General features: G+C 46.6%; 1 protein-coding gene across 1 annotated transcript in view; it reads right to left on the minus strand.

Moving 5' to 3' along the window:
* shank3b (SH3 and multiple ankyrin repeat domains 3b) overlaps positions 1 to 18,235 on the minus strand; it is a 74,462-nt gene that overhangs the window by 36,050 nt on the left and 20,177 nt on the right. The window contains 9 exon segments of the mRNA XM_042317315.1: positions 3,011 to 3,135; positions 5,612 to 5,694; positions 5,818 to 5,893; positions 6,398 to 6,511; positions 11,253 to 11,428; positions 12,061 to 12,298; positions 12,563 to 12,629; positions 12,738 to 12,815; positions 15,247 to 15,363. Coding sequence (XP_042173249.1) covers positions 3,011 to 3,135; positions 5,612 to 5,694; positions 5,818 to 5,893; positions 6,398 to 6,511; positions 11,253 to 11,428; positions 12,061 to 12,298; positions 12,563 to 12,629; positions 12,738 to 12,815; positions 15,247 to 15,363 — 1,074 coding nt within the window.

Here is an 18,235-nt window from a genome sequence, read left to right on the forward strand (position 1 = left end):
TCTATCCACCGGATGTGTACCAAACTCACTAAAAGTGGCAGTAATAAAGCCTCTCTTGAAAAATCCAAACCTTGACCCAGAAAATATAAAAAACTATCGGCCTATATCGAATCTTCCATTCCTCTCAAAATTTTTTGAAAAGGCTGTTGCGCAGCAACTTACTGCCTTCCTGAAGACAAACAATGTATACGAAATGCTTCAGTCTGGTTTTAGACCCCATCATAGCACTGAGACGGCACTTGTGAAGGTGGTAAATTACATTTGAATGGCATCGGACCGAGGCTCTGCATCTGTCCTCGTGCTCCTAGACCTTAGTGCTGCTTTTGATACCATCGATCACCACATTCTTTTGGAGAGATTGGAAACCCAAATTGGTCTACACGGACAAGTTCTGGCCTGGTTTAGATCTTATCTGTCGGAAAGATATCAGTTTGTCTCTGTGAATGGTTTGTCCTCTGACAAATCAACTGTAAATTTCGGTGTTCCTCAAGGTTCCGTTTTGGGACCACTATTGTTTTCACTATATATTTTACCTCTTGGGGATGTTATTCGAAAACATAATGTTAACTTTCACTGCTATGCGGATGACACACAGCTGTACATTTCAATGAAACATGGTGAAGCCCCAAAATTGCCCTTGCTAGAAGCATGTGTTTCAGACATAAGGAAGTGGATGGCTGCAAACTTTCTACTTTTAAATTCAGACAAAACAGAGATGCTTGTTCTAGGTCCCAAGAAACAAAGAGATCTTCTGTTGAATCTGACAATTAATCTCAATGGTTGTACAGTCGTCTCAAATAAAACTGTGAAGGACCTCGGCGTTACTCTGGACCCTGATCTCTCTTTTGAAGAACATATCAAGACCATTTCAAGGACAGCTTTTTTCCATCTACGTAACATTGCAAAAATCAGAAACTTTCTGTCCAAAAATGATGCAGAAAAATGTATCCATGCTTTTGTCACTTCTAGGTTAGACTACTGCAATGCTCTACTTTCCGGCTACCCGGATAAAGCACTAAATAAACTTCAGTTGGTGCTAAATACGGCTGCTAGAATCCTGACTAGAACCAAAAAATTTGATCATATTACTCCAGTGCTAGCCTCTCTACACTGGCTTCCTGTCAAAGCAAGGGCTGATTTCAAGGTTTTACTGCCAACCTACAAAGCATTACATGGGCTTGCTCCTACCTATCTCTCTGATTTGGTCCTGCCGTACATACCTACACGTACGCTACGGTCACAAGACGCAGGCCTCCTAATTGTCCCTAGAATTTCTAAGCAAACAGCTGCAGGCAGGGGGTTTCTGTAGAGCTCCATTTTTATGGAACGGTCTGCCTACCCATGTCAGAGACGCAAACTCGGTCTCAACCTTTAAGTCCTTACTGAAGACTTATCTCTTCAGTGGGTCATATGATTGAGTGTAGTCTGGCCCAGGAGTGGAAAGGTGAACGGAAAGGCTCTGGAGCAACGAACCGCCCTTGCTGTCTCTGCCTGGCCGGTTCCCCTCTTCCCACTGGGATTCTCTGCCTCTAACCCTATTACAGGGGCTGAGTCACTGGCTTACTGGGGCTCTCTCATGCCGTCCCTGGAAGGGGTGCGTCACCTGAGTGGGTTGATTCACTGATGTGGTCATCCTGTCTGGGTTGGCGCCCCCCCTCTTGGGTTGTGCCATGGCGGAGATCTTTGTGGGCTATACTCAGCCTTGTCTCAGGATGGTAAATTGGTGGTTGAAGATATCCCTCTAGTGGTGTGGGGGCTGTGCTTTGGCAAAGTGGGTGGGGTTATATCCTTCCTGTTTGGCCCTGTCTGGGGCTGTCCTCGGATGGGGCCACAGTGTCTCCTGACCCCTCCTGTCTCAGCCTCCAGTATTTATGCTGCAGTAGTTAATGTGTCGGGGGGCTGGGGTCAGTTTCTTATATCTGGAGTACCTCTCCTGTCCTATTCGGTGTCCTGTGTGAATTTAAGTGTGCGTTCTCTAATTCTCTCTTTCTTTCTCTCTCTCGGAGGACCTGAGCCCTAGGACCATGCCCCAGGACTACCTGACATGATGACTCCTTGCTGTCCCCAGTCCACCTGACCGTGCTGCTGCTCCAGTTTCAACTGTTCTGCCTTATTATTATACGACCATGCTGGTCATTTATGAACATTTGAACATCTTGGCCATGTTCTGTTATAATCTCCACCCGGCACAGCCAGAAGAGGACTGGCCACCCCACATAGCCTGGTTCCTCTCTAGGTTTCTTCCTAGGTTTTGGCCTTTCTAGGGAGTTTTTCCTAGCCACCGTGCTTCTACACCTGCATTGCTTGCTGTTTGGGGTTTTAGGCTGGGTTTCTGTACAGCACTTTGAGATATCAGCTGATGTATGAAGGGCTATATGAATAAATTTGATTTGATTTGAGCTGTAGTCGATGAACAGCATTCTCACATAGGTATTCCTCTTGTCCAGATGGGTTAGGGCAGTGTGCAGTGTGGTTGAGATTGCATCGTCTGTGGACCTATTTGGGCGGTAAGCAAACTGGAGTGAGTCTAGGGTGTCAGGTAGGGTGGAGGTGATATGGTCCTTGACTAGTCTCTCAAAGCACTTCATGATGACGGAAGTGAGTGCTACGGGGCGGTAGTCGTTTAGCTCCTTAGCTTTCTTGGGAACAGGAACAATGGTGGCCCTCTTGAAGCATGTGGGAACAGCAGACGGGGGTAAGGATTGATTGAATATGTCCGTAAACACACCAGCCAGCTGGTCTGCGCATGCTCTGAGGGCGCGGCTAGGGATGCCGTCTGGGCCTGCAGCCTTGCGAGGGTTAACACGTTTAAATGTTTTACTCACCTCGGCTGCAGTGAAGGAGAGTCCGCATGTTTTGGTTGCGGGCCGTGTCAGTGGCACTGTATTGTCCTCAAAGCGGGCAAAAAAGTTATTTAGTCTGCCTGGAAGCAAGACATCCTGGTCCGTGACTGGGCTATAATGGAATAGATACATTGTGATCTCTATACATCTCTATGGTGTGTGTTTACCTCAATGAGGAAGTCCCCAGTGCGAAGCCCCGCCCTCCAGGCCACGCCCTCCAAGTCAACAGACTCCAGGTACTGCAGCGCCGGGAACGCTGGGGTAGGAGCAAACTCCTCTATTGGGGTCTCCGCTACACACACACACACACACACACACAAACACGATCTATGTGTCTTAAATTTGAGTTATGTTCAACTGATTTAATATCATTGTCTAGACATTCTCCTAACCTAGATATATTCTCCTAACCTAGATACATTCTCCTAACCTAGATACATTCTCCTAACCTAGATACATTCTCCTAACCCTAGATACATTATCCTAACCCAAGAAACATTCTCCTAACCTAGATACATTCTCCTAACCTAGATACATTCTCCTAACCCTTCAATGACGGCCTAGGAACAGTGGGTTAACTGCCTGTTCAGGGGCAGAACGACAGATTTGTACTAGACCACTAGGCTACCTTGCCGCCCCACATTCTCCTAACCCTAGATACATTCTCATAACCTTAGGTACATTCTCCTAACCCTAGGTACATTCTCATAACCCTAGGTACATTCTCCTAACCCTAGGTACATTCTCCTAACCCTAGGTACATTCTCCTAACCCTAGATACATTCTCCTAACCTAGATACATTCTCCTAACCCTAGGTACATTCTCATAACCCTAGGTACATTCTCATAACCCTAGGTACGGACAAGTCAGTTAAGAACAAATTCTTATTTTCAATGACGGCCTAGGAACAGTGGGTTAACTGCCTGTTCAGGGGCAGAACGACAGATTTGTACTAGACCACTAGGCTACCTTGCCGCCCCCATTCTCCTAACCCTAGAGTACATTCTCTAACCTACATTCTCCTAACCCCATACATTCTCCCTAGGTACATTCTCATAACCCTAGGTACATTCTCATAACCCTAGATACATTCTCCTAACCTAGATACATTCTCCTAACCCTGATACATTCTCCTGACCTAGATACTGACAAGTCAGTTATTCTTATTTTTGACGGCCTAGGAACAGTGGGTTAACTGCCTGTTCAGGGGCAGAACGACAGATTTGTACTAGACCACTAGGCTACCTTGCCGCCCCACATTCTCCTAACCCTAGATACATTCTCATAACCCTAGGTACATTCTCCTAACCCTAGATACATTCTCCTAACCCTAGGTACATTCTCCTAACCCTAGGTACATTCTCCTAACCCTAGATACATTCTCCTAACCTAGATACATTCTCCTAACCCTAGGTACATTCTCATAACCCTAGGTACATTCTCATAACCCTAGGTACGGACAAGTCAGTTAAGAACAAATTCTTATTTTCAATGACGGCCTAGGAACAGTGGGTTAACTGCCTGTTCAGGGGCAGAACGACAGATTTGTACTAGACCACTAGGCTACCTTGCCGCCCCACATTCTCCTAACCCTAGATACATTCTCATAACCTTAGGTACATTCTCCTAACCCTAGGTACATTCTCATAACCCTAGGTACATTCTCATAACCCTAGGTACATTCTCATAACCCTAGGTACATTCTCATAACCCTAGGTACATTCTCCTAACCCTAGGTACATTCTCCTAACCCTAGGTACATTCTCCTAACCCTAGGTACATTCTCCTAACCCTAGATACATTCTCCTAACCTAGATACATTCTCCTAACCCTAACCCTAGATACATTCTCCTAACCGTAGATACATTCTCCTAACCGTAGATACATTCTCCTAACCCTAGGTACATTCTCATAACCCTAGGTACATTCTCATAACCCTAGGTACATTGTCATAACCCTAGGTACATTCTCCTAACCCTAGGTACATTCTCCAAACCCTAGATACATTCTCCTAACCCTAGGTACATTCTCCTAACCCTAGATACATTCTCCTAACCCTAGATACATTCTCCTAACCCTAGGTACATTCTCCTAACCCTAGGTACATTCTCCTAACCCTAGGTACATTCTCCTAACCCTAGGTACATTCTCCTAACCCTAGGTACATTCTCATAACCCTAGGTACATTCTCCTAACCCTAGGTACATTCTCCTAACCCTAGATACATTCTCCTAACCCTAGATACATTCTCCTAACCCTAGATACATTCTCCTAACCCTAGGTACATTCTCCTAACCCCAGATACATTCTCCTAACTCTAGGTACATTCTCCTAAACCTAGGTACATTCTCCTAACCCTAGGTACATTCTCCTAACCCTAACCCTAGATACATTCTCCAAACCCTAGATACATTCTCCTAACCCTAGATACATTCTCCTAACCCTAGAGACATTCTCCTAACCCTAGAGACATTCTCCTAACCCTAGAGACATTCTCCTAACCCTAGAGACATTCTCCTAACCCTAGAGACATTCTCCTAACCCTAGAGACATTCTCCTAACCCTAGATACATTCTCCTAACCCTAGATACATTTTCCTAACCCTAGATACATTCTCCTAACCCTAGATACATTCTCCTAACCCTAGGTACATTCTCCTAACCCTAGGTACATTCTCCTAACCCTAGGTACATTCTCCTAACCCTAGGTACATTCTCCTAACCCTAGGTACATTCTCCTAACCTAGGTACATTCCAACCCTCTTTACCTTTAGCTCCACGGAGGACAAAGCCAAATCCTTCACTGTCTCTCTTCTGTAGCACAGAACTCTTCTCCTCGATGACATAATCACTGGGGTCAGAGGGCAAGGATCAGTTATACAATAGAAGCGGACTTATAATACGTGTGTGTGTGTGTGTGTGTGTGTGTGTGTGTGTGTGTGTGTGTGTGTGTGTGCGTGTGCACATTAGCTACCTGTAGGAAGTGTAGTTGTCGTAGGAACCCACGGTGTAATGTCTGAAAAGCCTCTTGGTGCGATCCTCTCGTGTTTCTACATACACCAGCCAACGCACATGCACGCAAGCACACACGCACACAAATCACACACACTTCAGTCAAGAGACATGTCCTCATTCTCTGAAACATGTCCTCCTCTTCCATTAGAGGGAGAATGTGGGTTAGAGGACCTGCAATAGGCTAAGCAGAACACACAGTATGATGTGTGTGAGGGTTGGTTCTCCTGTCCTTGTGGGGACTTTAAATCCCCAAAATTCCCACACAAGGATAGTAAAACAAGGAAAACTCTCCCTCGTGGGGACATTTCCCAAGTCCCCGTGAGGAAAATTGCTTTGGGGTTAGGTTTAGGGATAGGGGTACAATTAGGACCAGGGTTAGAATTAGGGTTAGGGTTTGGGGTTAGGTTTAGGGATAGGGGTACAATTAGTACCAGGGTTAGAATTAGGGTTATATTTAGGGTTAGGGTTTGGGGTTAGGATATTGGAAGTAAATCACTTTTAGGTCCCCACGAGGAGAGAACAAAACGTTTGTGTGTTACCTAGGCGTGGGTCGTACTGTCTCATCTGGACCTCTTCAACACAGTCAGCAGGAAACCATCCGGTCCGTCCTTTAACTGAACCCTCCCAGAACCCTCCTTCTCCTATACTCAGCACTGGAACAGTAGAATATATTAACATAGGAATATATGCATAATACTATACTGTATAAACTATTGCATTCCCCCCTTCTCCTATACTCAGCACTGGAACAATTTTACATATTAATATAGGAATGTTGGTCCCTGTAAACCTGTCTGTTAGTTCCCTGTTTGTTAGTTCCTCTAACCCTGTCTGTTAGTTCCCTGTCTGTTAGTACCTCTAACCCTGTCTGTTAGTACCTCTAACTCTGACTGTTGGTTCCTCTAACCCTGTCTGTTATTTCCCTGTATGTAGGTTCCTCTAACCCTGTCTGTTGGTTCCTCTAACCCTGTCTGTTAGTTCCCTGCCTGTTAGTTCGTCTAACCCTGTCTGTTAGTACCTCTAACTCTGACTGTTGGTTCCTCTAACCCTGTCTGTTATTTCCCTGTATGTAGGTTCCTCTAACCCTGTCTGTTGGTTCCTCTAACCCTGTCTGTTAGTTCCCTGCCTGTTAGTTCGTCTAACCCTGTCTGTTAGTTCCTCTAACCGTGTCTGTTAGTACCTCTAACCCTGTCTGTTGGTTCCTCTAACCCTGTCTGTTAGTTCCCTGTCTGTTAGTTCCTCTAACCCTGTCTGTTAGTTCCCTGTCTGTTGGTTCCTCTAACCCTGTCTGTTAGTTCCCTGTCTGTTAGTTCCCTGTCTGTTAGCACCTCTAACCCTGTCTGTTGGTTCCCTGTCTGTTAGCACCTCTAACAGAGTCTGTTAGTACCTCTAACCCTGTCTGTTGGTTCCCTGTCTGTTAGCACCTCTAACCCTGTCTGTTAGTTCCCTGTCTGTTAGCACCTCTAACCCTGTCTGTTAGTTCCCTGTCTGTTAGTTCCTCTAATCCTGTCTGTTAGTTCCCTGTCTGTTAGTTCCTATAATCCTGTCTGTTAGTTCCCTGTCTGTTAGTTCCTCTAACCCTGTCTGTAGGTTCCTCTAACCCTGTCTGTAGGTTCCTCTAACCCTGTCTGTTAGTTCCTCTAACCCTGTCTGTTAGTTCCCTGTCTGTTAGTTCCTCTAACCCTGTCTGTTAGTTCCTCTAACCCTGTCTGTTTGTACCTCTAACCCTGTCTGTTAGTTCCTCTGACCCTGTCTGTTGGTTCCTCTAACCCTGTCTGTTAGTTCCCTGTCTGTTGGTTCCTCTAACCCTGTCTGTTAGTACCTCTAACCCTGTCTGTAAGTTCCTCTAACCCTGTCTGTTAGTTCCCTGTCTGTTAGTTCCTCTAACCCTGTCTGTTAGTTCCCTGTCTGTTAGTTCCCTGTCTGTTAGTTCCTCTAACCCTGTCTGTTAGTTCCCTGTCTGTTAGTTCCTCTAACCCTGTCTGTTAGTTCCCTGTCTGTTAGTTCCCTGTCTGTTAGTTCCTCTAACCTTGTCTGTTAGTACCTCTAACCCTGTCTGTTAGTTCCCTGTCTGTTAGTTCCTCTAACCCTGTCTGTTAGTTCCCTGTCTGTTAGTTCCCTGTCTGTTAGTTCCTCTAACCCTGTCTGTTAGTTCCCTGTCTGTTAGTTCCTCTAACCCTGTCTGTTAGTTCCCTGTCTGTTAGTTCCCTGTCTGTTAGTTCCTCTAACCTTGTCTGTTAGTACCTCTAACCCTGTCTGTTGGTTCCCTGTCTGTTAGCACCTCTAACCCTGTCTGTTAGTTCCCTGTCTGTTAGCACCTCTAACCCTGTCTGTTAGTTCCCTGTCTGTTAGTTCCTCTAATCCTGTCTGTTAGTTCCCTGTCTGTTAGTTCCTATAATCCTGTCTGTTAGTTCCCTGTCTGTTAGTTCCTCTAACCCTGTCTGTAGGTTCCTCTAACCCTGTCTGTAGGTTCCTCTAACCCTGTCTGTTAGTTCCTCTAACCCTGTCTGTTAGTTCCCTGTCTGTTAGTTCCTCTAACCCTGTCTGTTAGTTCCTCTAACCCTGTCTGTTAGTACCTCTAACCCTGTCTGTTAGTTCCTCTGACCCTGTCTGTTGGTTCCTCTAACCCTGTCTGTTAGTTCCCTGTCTGTTGGTTCCTCTAACCCTGTCTGTTAGTACCTCTAACCCTGTCTGTAAGTTCCTCTAACCCTGTCTGTTAGTTCCCTGTCTGTTAGTTCCTCTAACCCTGTCTGTTAGTTCCCTGTCTGTTAGTTCCCTGTCTGTTAGTTCCTCTAACCCTGTCTGTTAGTTCCCTGTCTGTTAGTTCCTCTAACCCTGTCTGTTAGTTCCCTGTCTGTTAGTCCCTGTCTGTTAGTTCCTCTAACCTTGTCTGTTAGTACCTCTAACCCTGTCTGTTAGTTCCCTGTCTGTTGGTTCCTCTAACCCTGTCTGTTAGTTCCCTGTCTGTTAGTTCCCTGTCTGTTAGTTCCTCTAACCCTGTCTGTTAGTTCCCTGTCTGTTAGTTCCTCTAACCCTGTCTGTTAGTTCCCTGTCTGTTAGTTCCCTGTCTGTTAGTTCCTCTAACCTTGTCTGTTAGTACCTCTAACCCTGTCTGTTAGTTCCCTGTCTGTTGGTTCCTCTAACCCTGTCTGTTAGTTCCTCTAACCCTGTCTGTTAGTTCCTTAACCCTGTCTGTTAGTTCCTCTAACCCTGTCCGTTAGTACCTCTAACCCTGTCTGTTACCCTGTCTGTTAGTACCTCTAACCCTGTCTGTTAGTTCCCTGTTTGTTAGTACCTCTAACCCTGTCTGTTAGTACCTCTAACCCTGTCTGTTAGTTCCCTGTTTGTTAGTACCTCTAACCCTGTCTGTTAGTACCTCTAACCCTGTCTGTTAGTTCCTCTAACCCTGTCTGTTAGTACCTCTAACCCTGTCTGTTAGTTCCCTGTCTGTTAGTTCCTCTAACCCTGTCTGTTAGTACCTCTAACCCTGTCTGTTAGTACCTCTAACCCTGTCTGTTAGTTCCCTGTCTGTTAATACCTCTAACCCTGTCTGTTAGTCTAACCCTGTCTGTTAGTTCCCTGTCTGTTAGTTCCTCTAATCCTGTCTGTTAGTTCCCTGTCTGTTAGTTCCTATAATCCTGTCTGTTAGTTCCCTGTCTGTTAGTTCCTTAACCCTGTCTGTAGGTTCCTCTAACCCTGTCTGTAGGTTCCTCTAAGTTAGTTCCTCTAACCCTGTCTGTTAGTTCCTCTAACCCTGTCTGTTAGTTCCTCTAACCCTGTCTGTTAGTTCCTCTAACCCTGTCTGTTAGTTCCTCTAACCCTGTCTGTTAGTTCCTCTAACCCTGTCTGTTAGTTCCTCTAACCCTGTCTGTTGGTTCCTCTAACCCTGTCTGTTAGTTCCCTGTCTGTTAGTTCCTCTAACCCTGTCTGTTAGTACCTCTAACCCTGTCTGTTAGTTCCCTGTCTGTTAGTTCCTCTAACCCTGTCTGTTAGTCCCTGTCTGTTAGTTCCCTGTCTGTTAGTTCCTCTAACCCTGTCTGTTAGTTCCCTGTCTGTTAGTTCCTCTAACCCTGTCTGTTAGTTCCCTGTCTGTTAGTTCCCTGTCTGTTAGTTCCTCTAACCCTGACTGTTAGTTCCCTGTCTGTTGGTTCCTCTAACCCTGTCTGTTAGTTCCTCTAACCCTGTCTGTTAGTTCCTCTAACCCTGTCTGTTAGTTCCTCTAACCCTGTCCGTTAGTACCTCTAACCCTGTCTGTTACTTCCCTGTCTGTTAGTACCTCTAACCCTGTCTGTTAGTACCTCTAACCCTGTCTGTTAGTTCCTCTAACCCTGTCTGTTAGTACCTCTAACCCTGTCTGTTAGTTCCCTGTCTGTTAGTACCTCTAACCCTGTCTGTTAGTACCTCTAACCCTGTCTGTTAGTACCTCTAACCCTGTCTGTTAGTCCTCTAACCCTGTCCCTGTCTGTTAATACCTCTAACCCTGTCTGTTAGTTCTAAACCTGTCTGTTAGTTCCTCTAACCCTGTCTGTTAGTTCTGTCTTAGTTCCTCTAACCCTGTCTGTTAGTCTGTTAGTACCTCTAACCCTGTCTGTTAGTTCCCTGTTTGTTAGTACCTTAACCCTGTCTGTTAGTTCCTCTAACCCTGTCTGTTAGTACCTCTAACCCTGTCTGTTAGTTCCCTGTCTGTTAGTTCCTCTAACCCTGTCTGTTAGTACCTCTAACCCTGTCTGTTAGTTCCTCTAACCCTGTCTGTTAGTACCTCTAACCCTGTCTGTTAGTTCCTCTAACCCTGTCTGTTAGTTCCCTGTCTGTTAGTACCTCTAACCCTGTCTGTTAGTACCTCTAACCCTGTCTGTTAGTACCTCTAACCTTGTCTGTTAGTTCCCTTTCCGTTAGTACCTCTAACCCTGTATGTTGGTTCCTCTAACCCTGTCTGTTGGTTCCACTAACCCTGTCTGTTGGTTCCACTAACCCAGTCTGTTAGTTCCCTATCTGTTAGTACCTCTAACCCTGTTTGTTAGTTCCCTGTCTTTTGGTTCCTCTAAGCCTGTCTGTTAGTTCCTCTAACCCTGTCTGTTAGTACCTCTAACCCTGTCTGTTAGTTCCCTGTCTGTTAGTTCCTCTAACCCTGTCTGTTAGTTCATCTAAACGTGTCTGTTAGTTCCCTGTCTGTTAGTTCCTCTAACCCTGTCTGTTGGTTCCTCTAATCCTGTCTGTCTGTTAGTTCCCTGTCTGTTAGTTCCTCTAACCCTGTCTGTTAGTTCCCTGTCTGTTAGTTCCTCTAACCCTGTCCCTGTCTGCTGGTTCCTCTAACAACTGATTGGACAGTGAGGAGGAGACAGCAAATTGGACAGTGTGGAAAGACAGCCGATTGGAGAGAGAGGAGTGTCTGACCTTTGACCCTCTCCCCACGATGCAGGCTGATCTCTCCGGGGCCCTGCGGTGTGTGAGAGCGGGTAGCGATGAACGTCCTCCCCGGCACGGCGCTGTACAGCCTACGTTTCCCATGCTGCACTGGGCTGGGGGGAGATGGGGGCGGGCTGGGGTCCCTCTGTAGCCTGCCACTAGGGCTATACAAACACACATGAAAACACAGACATACACACGCACGCACGCGCACACACAGACATACACACACATAAGCATGGACACACAGACATACACACACAAGCACGGACACACAGACACACACACAAGCACGCAGGCAGGTGTGTATCTCTGTTTGTCTGCCTGTGTGTGTATACGTCTGTGTGTCTGTCTGCCTGTCTGCCTGTCTGCCCTGCCTGCCTGTCTGTCTGTGTGTCTGTCTGTGTGTCTCTGTCGGTCGGTCTGTGTGTGTCTGTGTGTGTATCTGAGGCGCCGAGTCTGCCTGCGAAGGCTGTGTGTGTACCTGAGGCGCCGTGTCTGCCTACGAAGGCTGTGTGTGTATCTGAGGTGCCATGTCTGCCTGCGAAGGCTGTGTGTGTACCTGAGGCGACGTGTCTGTCTGCGAAGTCTGTGTGTGTATCTGAGGCGCCGTGTCTGTCTGCGACCGCTGTGTGTGTACCTGAGGCGCCGTGTCTGTCTGCGAAGGCTGTCTGTGCACCTGAGGCGCCAAGTCTGTCTGCGAAGGCTGTCTGTGCACCTGAGGCACTGTGTCTGTCTGCGACAGCTGCGTGTGTATCTGAGGTGCCGTGTCTGTCTGCGACAGCTGCGTGTGTACCTGAGGCGCCGTGTCTGTCTGCGAAGGCTGTGTGTGTCTGCCTGCCGGTTGGAAGTGTTTGTGTTCTCCAGGCTGTGGAGGGAGGGGCCGGGGGAAGAAGAGGCGGGGCTTTCCAGAGCGTTGTCGCTGGCTGAGCGAATCAGATAACGGGGAGATGATGAGCCACACACACCAACATTATTGGCCCCACCCAGACGTCGGCGCTTTGAGGAATAGGAAGGGCTCTCTCTGAAAGGCACTGAGAAACAGAGAAGGGTTAGGGTTCCACATGGTTAAACACAGACATTAACACACAGAGAAGGGTTAGGGTTCCACATGGTTAAACACAGACATTAACACACAGAGAAGGGTTAGGGTTCCACATGGTTAAACACAGACATTAACACACAGAGAAGGGTTAGGGTTCCACATGGTTAAACACAGACATTAACACACAGAGAAGGGTTAGGGTTCCCCGTGGTTAAACACAGACATTAACACACAGGGTCCAGGATGGACTCACCTACGTCTGAGGCCTTATGGATCTTAATGATCTCTGCCAGGTCAAAATTCCCAGCAATGATGGCCACCTACACACACACATATATCTTTCTATTTGGATCCACAGTGAACCATTGTCAGAAACAAGCATTAACACTATACCAAATCACACTGCATTCTGTGTTGTAGGTCATTACCTGAAAAGCTGTTTGGTTGTTGTAGTTCTTAATGTCTTTATTTGTTCCTCTGAACAGCAGAACTCTGGCACAGCCGTCCTGAGAAAGGAAACATCACAGTCAGGCACACATAACAGCCCTGCTTACCTGGTTGTATAGGCCACACAGGTGTAGTATTACCTGGTTGTATAGACCACACAGGTGTAGTGTTACCTGGTTGTATAGACCACACAGGTGTAGTGTTACCTGGTTGTATAGACCACACAGGTGTAGTGTTACCTGGTTGTATAGACCACACAGGTGTAGTGTTACCTGGTTGTATAGACCACACAGGTGTAGTATTACCTGGTTGTATAGACCACACAGGTGTAGTGTTACCTGGTTGTATAGACCACACAGGTGTAGTATTACCTGGTTGTATAGACCACACAGGTGTAGTGTTACCTGGTTGTATAGACCACACAGGTGTAGTGTTACCTGGTTGTATAGACCACACAGGTGTAGTATTACCTGGTTGTATAGACCACACAGGTGTAGTGTTACCTGGTTGTATAGACCACACAGGTGTAGTGTTACCTGGTTGTATAGACCACACAGGTGTAGTATTACCTGGTTGTATAGACCACACAGGGGTAGTATTACCTGGTTGTATAGACCACACAGGTGTAGTATTACCTGGTTGTATAGACCACACAGGTGTAGTGTTACCTGGTTGTATAGACCACACAGGTGTAGTGTTACCTGGTTGTATAGACCACACAGGTGTAGTATTACCTGGTTGTATAGACCACACAGGTGTAGTGTTACCTGGTTGTATAGACCACAGGTGTAGTGTTACCTGGTTGTATAGACCACAGGTGTAGTGTTACCTGGTTGTATAGACCACACAGGTGTAGTGTTACCTGGTTGTATAGACCACACAGGTGTAGTGTTACCTGGTTGTATAGACCACACAGGTGTAGTGTTACCTGGTTGTATAGACCACAGGTGTAGTGTTACCTGGTTGTATAGACAACACAGGTGTAGTATTACCTGGTTGTATAGACCACACAGGTGTAGTATTACCTGGTTGTATAGACCACACAGGTGTAGTGTTACCTAGTTGTATAGACCACACAGGTGTAGTGTTACCTGGTTGTATAGACCACACAGGTGTAGTGTTACCTGGTTGTATAGACCACACAGGTGTAGTGTTACCTGGTTGTATAGACCACACAGGTGTAGTGTTACCTGGTTGTATAGACCACACAGGTGTAGTGTTACCTGGTTGTATAGACCACACAGGTGTAGTGTTACCTGGTTGTATAGACCACAGGTGTAGTGTTACCTGGTTGTATAGACCACACAGGTGTAGTATTACCTGGTTGTATAGACCACACAGGTGTAGTGTTACCTGGTTGTATAGACCACACAGGTGTAGTGTTACCTGGTTGTATAGACCACACAGGTGTAGTGTTACCTGGTTGTATAGACCACACAGGTGTAGTGTTACCTGGTTGTATAGACCACAGGTGTAGTGTTACCTGGTTGTATAGACCACACAGGGGTAGTGTTACCTGGTTATATAGACCACACAGGTGTAGTGTTACCTGGTTGTATAGACCACAGGTGTAGTGTTACCTGGTTGTATAGACCACACAGGTGTAGTGTTACCTGGTTGTATAGACCACACAGGTGTAGTATTACCTGGTTGTATAGACCACACAGGTGTAGTGTTACCTGGTTGTATAGACCACACAGGTGTAGTGTTACCTGGTTGTATAGACCACACAGGTGTAGTGTTACCTGGTTGTATAGACCACACAGGTGTAGTATTACCTGGTTGTATAGACCACACAGGTGTAGTGTTACCTGGTTGTATAGACCACACAGGTGTAGTGTTACCTGGTTGTATAGACCACACAGGTGTAGTGTTACCTGGTTGTATAGACCACACAGGTGTAGTGTTACCTGGTTGTATAGACCACAGGTGTAGTGTTACCTGGTTGTATAGACCACACAGGTGTAGTGTTACCTGGTTATATAGACCACACAGGTGTAGTGTTACCTGGTTGTATAGACCACAGGTGTAGTGTTACCTGGTTGTATAGACCACAGGTGTAGTGTTACCTGGTTGTATAGACCACAGGTGTAGTGTTACCTGGTTGTATAGACCACACAGGTGTAGTGTTACCTGGTTGTATAGACCACAGGTGTAGTGTTACCTGGTTGTATAGACCACAGGTGTAGTGTTACCTGGTTGTATAGACCACACAGGTGTAGTGTTACCTGGTTATATAGACCACACAGGTGTAGTGTTACCTGGTTGTATAGACCACACAGGTGTAGTGTTACCTGGTTATATAGACCACACAGGTGTAGTGTTACCTGGTTATATAGACCACACAGGTGTAGTGTTACCTGGTTGTATAGACCACAGGTGTAGTGTTACCTGGTAGTATAGACCACACAGGGGTAGTATTACCTGGTTGTATAGACCACACAGGTGTAGTGTTACCTGGTTGTATAGACCACACAGGTGTAGTGTTACCTGGTTGTATAGACCACACAGGTGCAGGGCAGTGTTCCCTGAGGCATTCTGAGAGCTCATATCGGCTCCGTAAAACAGCAGATGTTCCAGGTGCTGCACGTTCCCATGACGACATGCCTGGAGAGAAACAACCTGTCACATAGATGATCTAATCTTCCCATGTTTTTGTAGACAACAGGGTGGGAATGCCTTTTGATGAAATAGATTCTTCAGGAGTTTCCTTTACCTAATTCCCCAGAGTCAGATGAACTTGCGGATACCATTTGTATGTCTCTGCGTGAGGTTTGTAATATGTCCCTTTTTTTGGGTGACCCCAAATTCACATAGAAATAGAAGTTATAGATATGTGACTCATTGAAAGCAAATCTACGAAGCGGTAGATCTATTCTATGTGCACTTCTTCTATGCTTCCCATTCTTAAGTTTCATTTTTGCGTCTTGTTCTTTCCAACAAGTGAAAGGACAATGTTTTTGGTTATTGAAGAGACACAGAAGTTTAGAGATTAATTTAGTACAATGATTCTCTACACCAGTGGTCTCCAACCGTTCTCCAAGGCATTCCTAGTCGATCACCAAAACATTTTTGTAAAAATCCCAACTGTAAAGCCTTGCATTCATATTGGTTTTATTTGTTTGGCACTGTTGGCTGTGGGTGCACTTGATTCAGTAGCACTAGTGATGTTGGCTATGGGTGCACTTGATTCAGCAGTCCTAGTGCTGTTGGCGGTAGGTGCACTTGATTCAGCAGTCCTAGTGGTGTTGGCTGTGGGTGCACTTGATTCAGCAGCCCTAGTGATGTTGATTGTGGGTGCACTTGATTCAGCATCCCTTGTGATGTTGGCTGTGGGTGCACTTGATTCAGCAGCCCTAGTGATGTTAACTGTGGGTGCACTTGATTCAGCAGTCCTAGTGCTGTTGGCGGTAGGTGCACTTGATTCAGCAGTCCTAGTGGTGTTGGCTGTGGGTGCACTTGATTCAGCAGCCCTAGTGATGTTGGCTGTGGGTGCACTTGATTCAGCATCCCTAGTGATGTTGGCCGTGGGTGCACTTGATTCAGCAGCCCTAGTGATGATGACTGTGGGTGCACTTGATTCAGCAGCCCTAGTGCCATTAGCTGTGGGTGCACTTGATTCAGCAGCCCTAGTGCCATTAGCTGTGGGTGCACTTGATTCGGCAGTCCTAGTGCTGTTGGCGGTAGGTGCACTTGATTCAGCAGTGCACCTACAGTGCTGTTGGCTGTGGGTGCACTTGATTCAGCAGCCCTAGCGCCGGTAAGGCAAAGTGTTTCCATTTTTAACCTTTTAAATAGTCAAAAGATAGAAATCAATTGGCCAATCAGATAGCTCAGAACACCTTGTCTGCACAGTTTCCTCAAGCCATTGACTGTAAAAAGAAGCCTTGAACTCACAGCAAAGTTGATACTGTGAGATGTAAAAACTAAAACCATGAGTAGAAAGACTCAACAAATACAGCACCGAGCTAATGTTTTCATGTTTAAGTTGTTATTCAGCCTGTCAACACTTTATTCAACACCTTTATAAGCCATAAAATGCACATTTTGCCAACTTCCACATCCTAAAATCAGCACTGCAGCTGTAATGAATGAGTATTTCAAAGTGGTCTCTCCAATTTTGAGATATTACGATCTTGTCTCATTGCTGCAACTCCCCAACGGGCTCGGGAGAGTAGAAGGTCGAGTCATGCCTCCTCTGAAACATGACCCGCCAAGCCGCTCTCCTCTTAACCCGGGAGCCAGCTGCACCAATGTGTCACCATCCGAATGACGACCGAAGTCAGCCTGCAGGCGCCCGACCCGCCACAAGGAGTCGCTAGAGCACGATGATCCAAGTAAAGCCCTCCCTGCCAAACCCTCCCCTAACCCGGACGACGCTGGGCCAATTGTGCGCCGCCCTATGGGACTCCGGGTCCCGGCCAGTTGAGACGCCGCAACACTGCAATGCAGTGCCTTAGGCCTTAGACCTTAGGCCTTAGACCTTAGACCTTAGACCTCAGACCTCAGACCTTAGACCTTAGACCTTAGACCTCAGACCTCAGACCTCAGACCTTAGACCTTAGACCTTAGACCTTAGACCTCAGACCTTAGACCTCAGACCTCAGACCTTAGGCCTTAGACCTTAGACCTTAGGCCTCAGACCTTAGACCTCAAACCTTAGACCTTAGACCTCAGGCCTTAGACCTTAGACCTCAGGCCTTAGACCTCAGGCCTTAGACCTTAGACCTTAGACCTCAGACCTCAGACCTCAGACCACAGACCTTAGACCTTAGGCCTCAGACCTCAGACCTCAGACCACAGACCTTAGACCTTAGACCTCAGACCTCAGACCTCAGACCTCAGACCTTAGACCTTAGACCTTAGACCTTAGACCTTAGACCTCAGACCTCAGACCTCAGACCTTAGACCACAGACCTTAGACCTTAGGCCTCAGACCTTAGACCGCTGGCCTTAGACCGCTGGCCCTGGCTTTTGTCTGTTATAAAGAAAGGAATATTAAACTTTCTCTGGTCATAGGAGTAACAACATTAATTAGCGCATGAGGCAGAAATAATGCAGTGCGACTTGAGTTTCGCCATCAGCTGGAAGACTGTGTCCCCTTTTCTCAGTGGAGGGAAGGATGGCAGAGGGACGCTGAGTCGGGTGAGAGGCAGCCTCACCGCTGCCCCCTCCCTCCCCTCAGACTGACCATCAGCTGGAAGACTGTGTCCCCTTTTCTCAGTGGAGGGAAGGATGGCAGAGGGACGCTGAGTCGGGTGAGAGGCAGCCTATAGCCTACTGAGCATAGCCAATATGCAGGGATAATGTATTGTGTCTATAGGCTACTGAGCATAGCCAATATGTAGGGATAATGTACTGGGTCTATAGCCTACTGAGCATAGCCAATATGCAGGGATAATGTACTGGGCCTACTGAGCATAGCCAATATGCAGGGATAATGTACTGGGTCTATAGCCTACTGAGCATAGCCAATATG

Source organism: Oncorhynchus tshawytscha, unplaced genomic scaffold (assembly GCF_018296145.1).
Source record: "Oncorhynchus tshawytscha isolate Ot180627B unplaced genomic scaffold, Otsh_v2.0 Un_contig_4370_pilon_pilon, whole genome shotgun sequence".
Classification (NCBI taxonomy): Eukaryota; Metazoa; Chordata; class Actinopteri; order Salmoniformes; family Salmonidae; genus Oncorhynchus; species Oncorhynchus tshawytscha.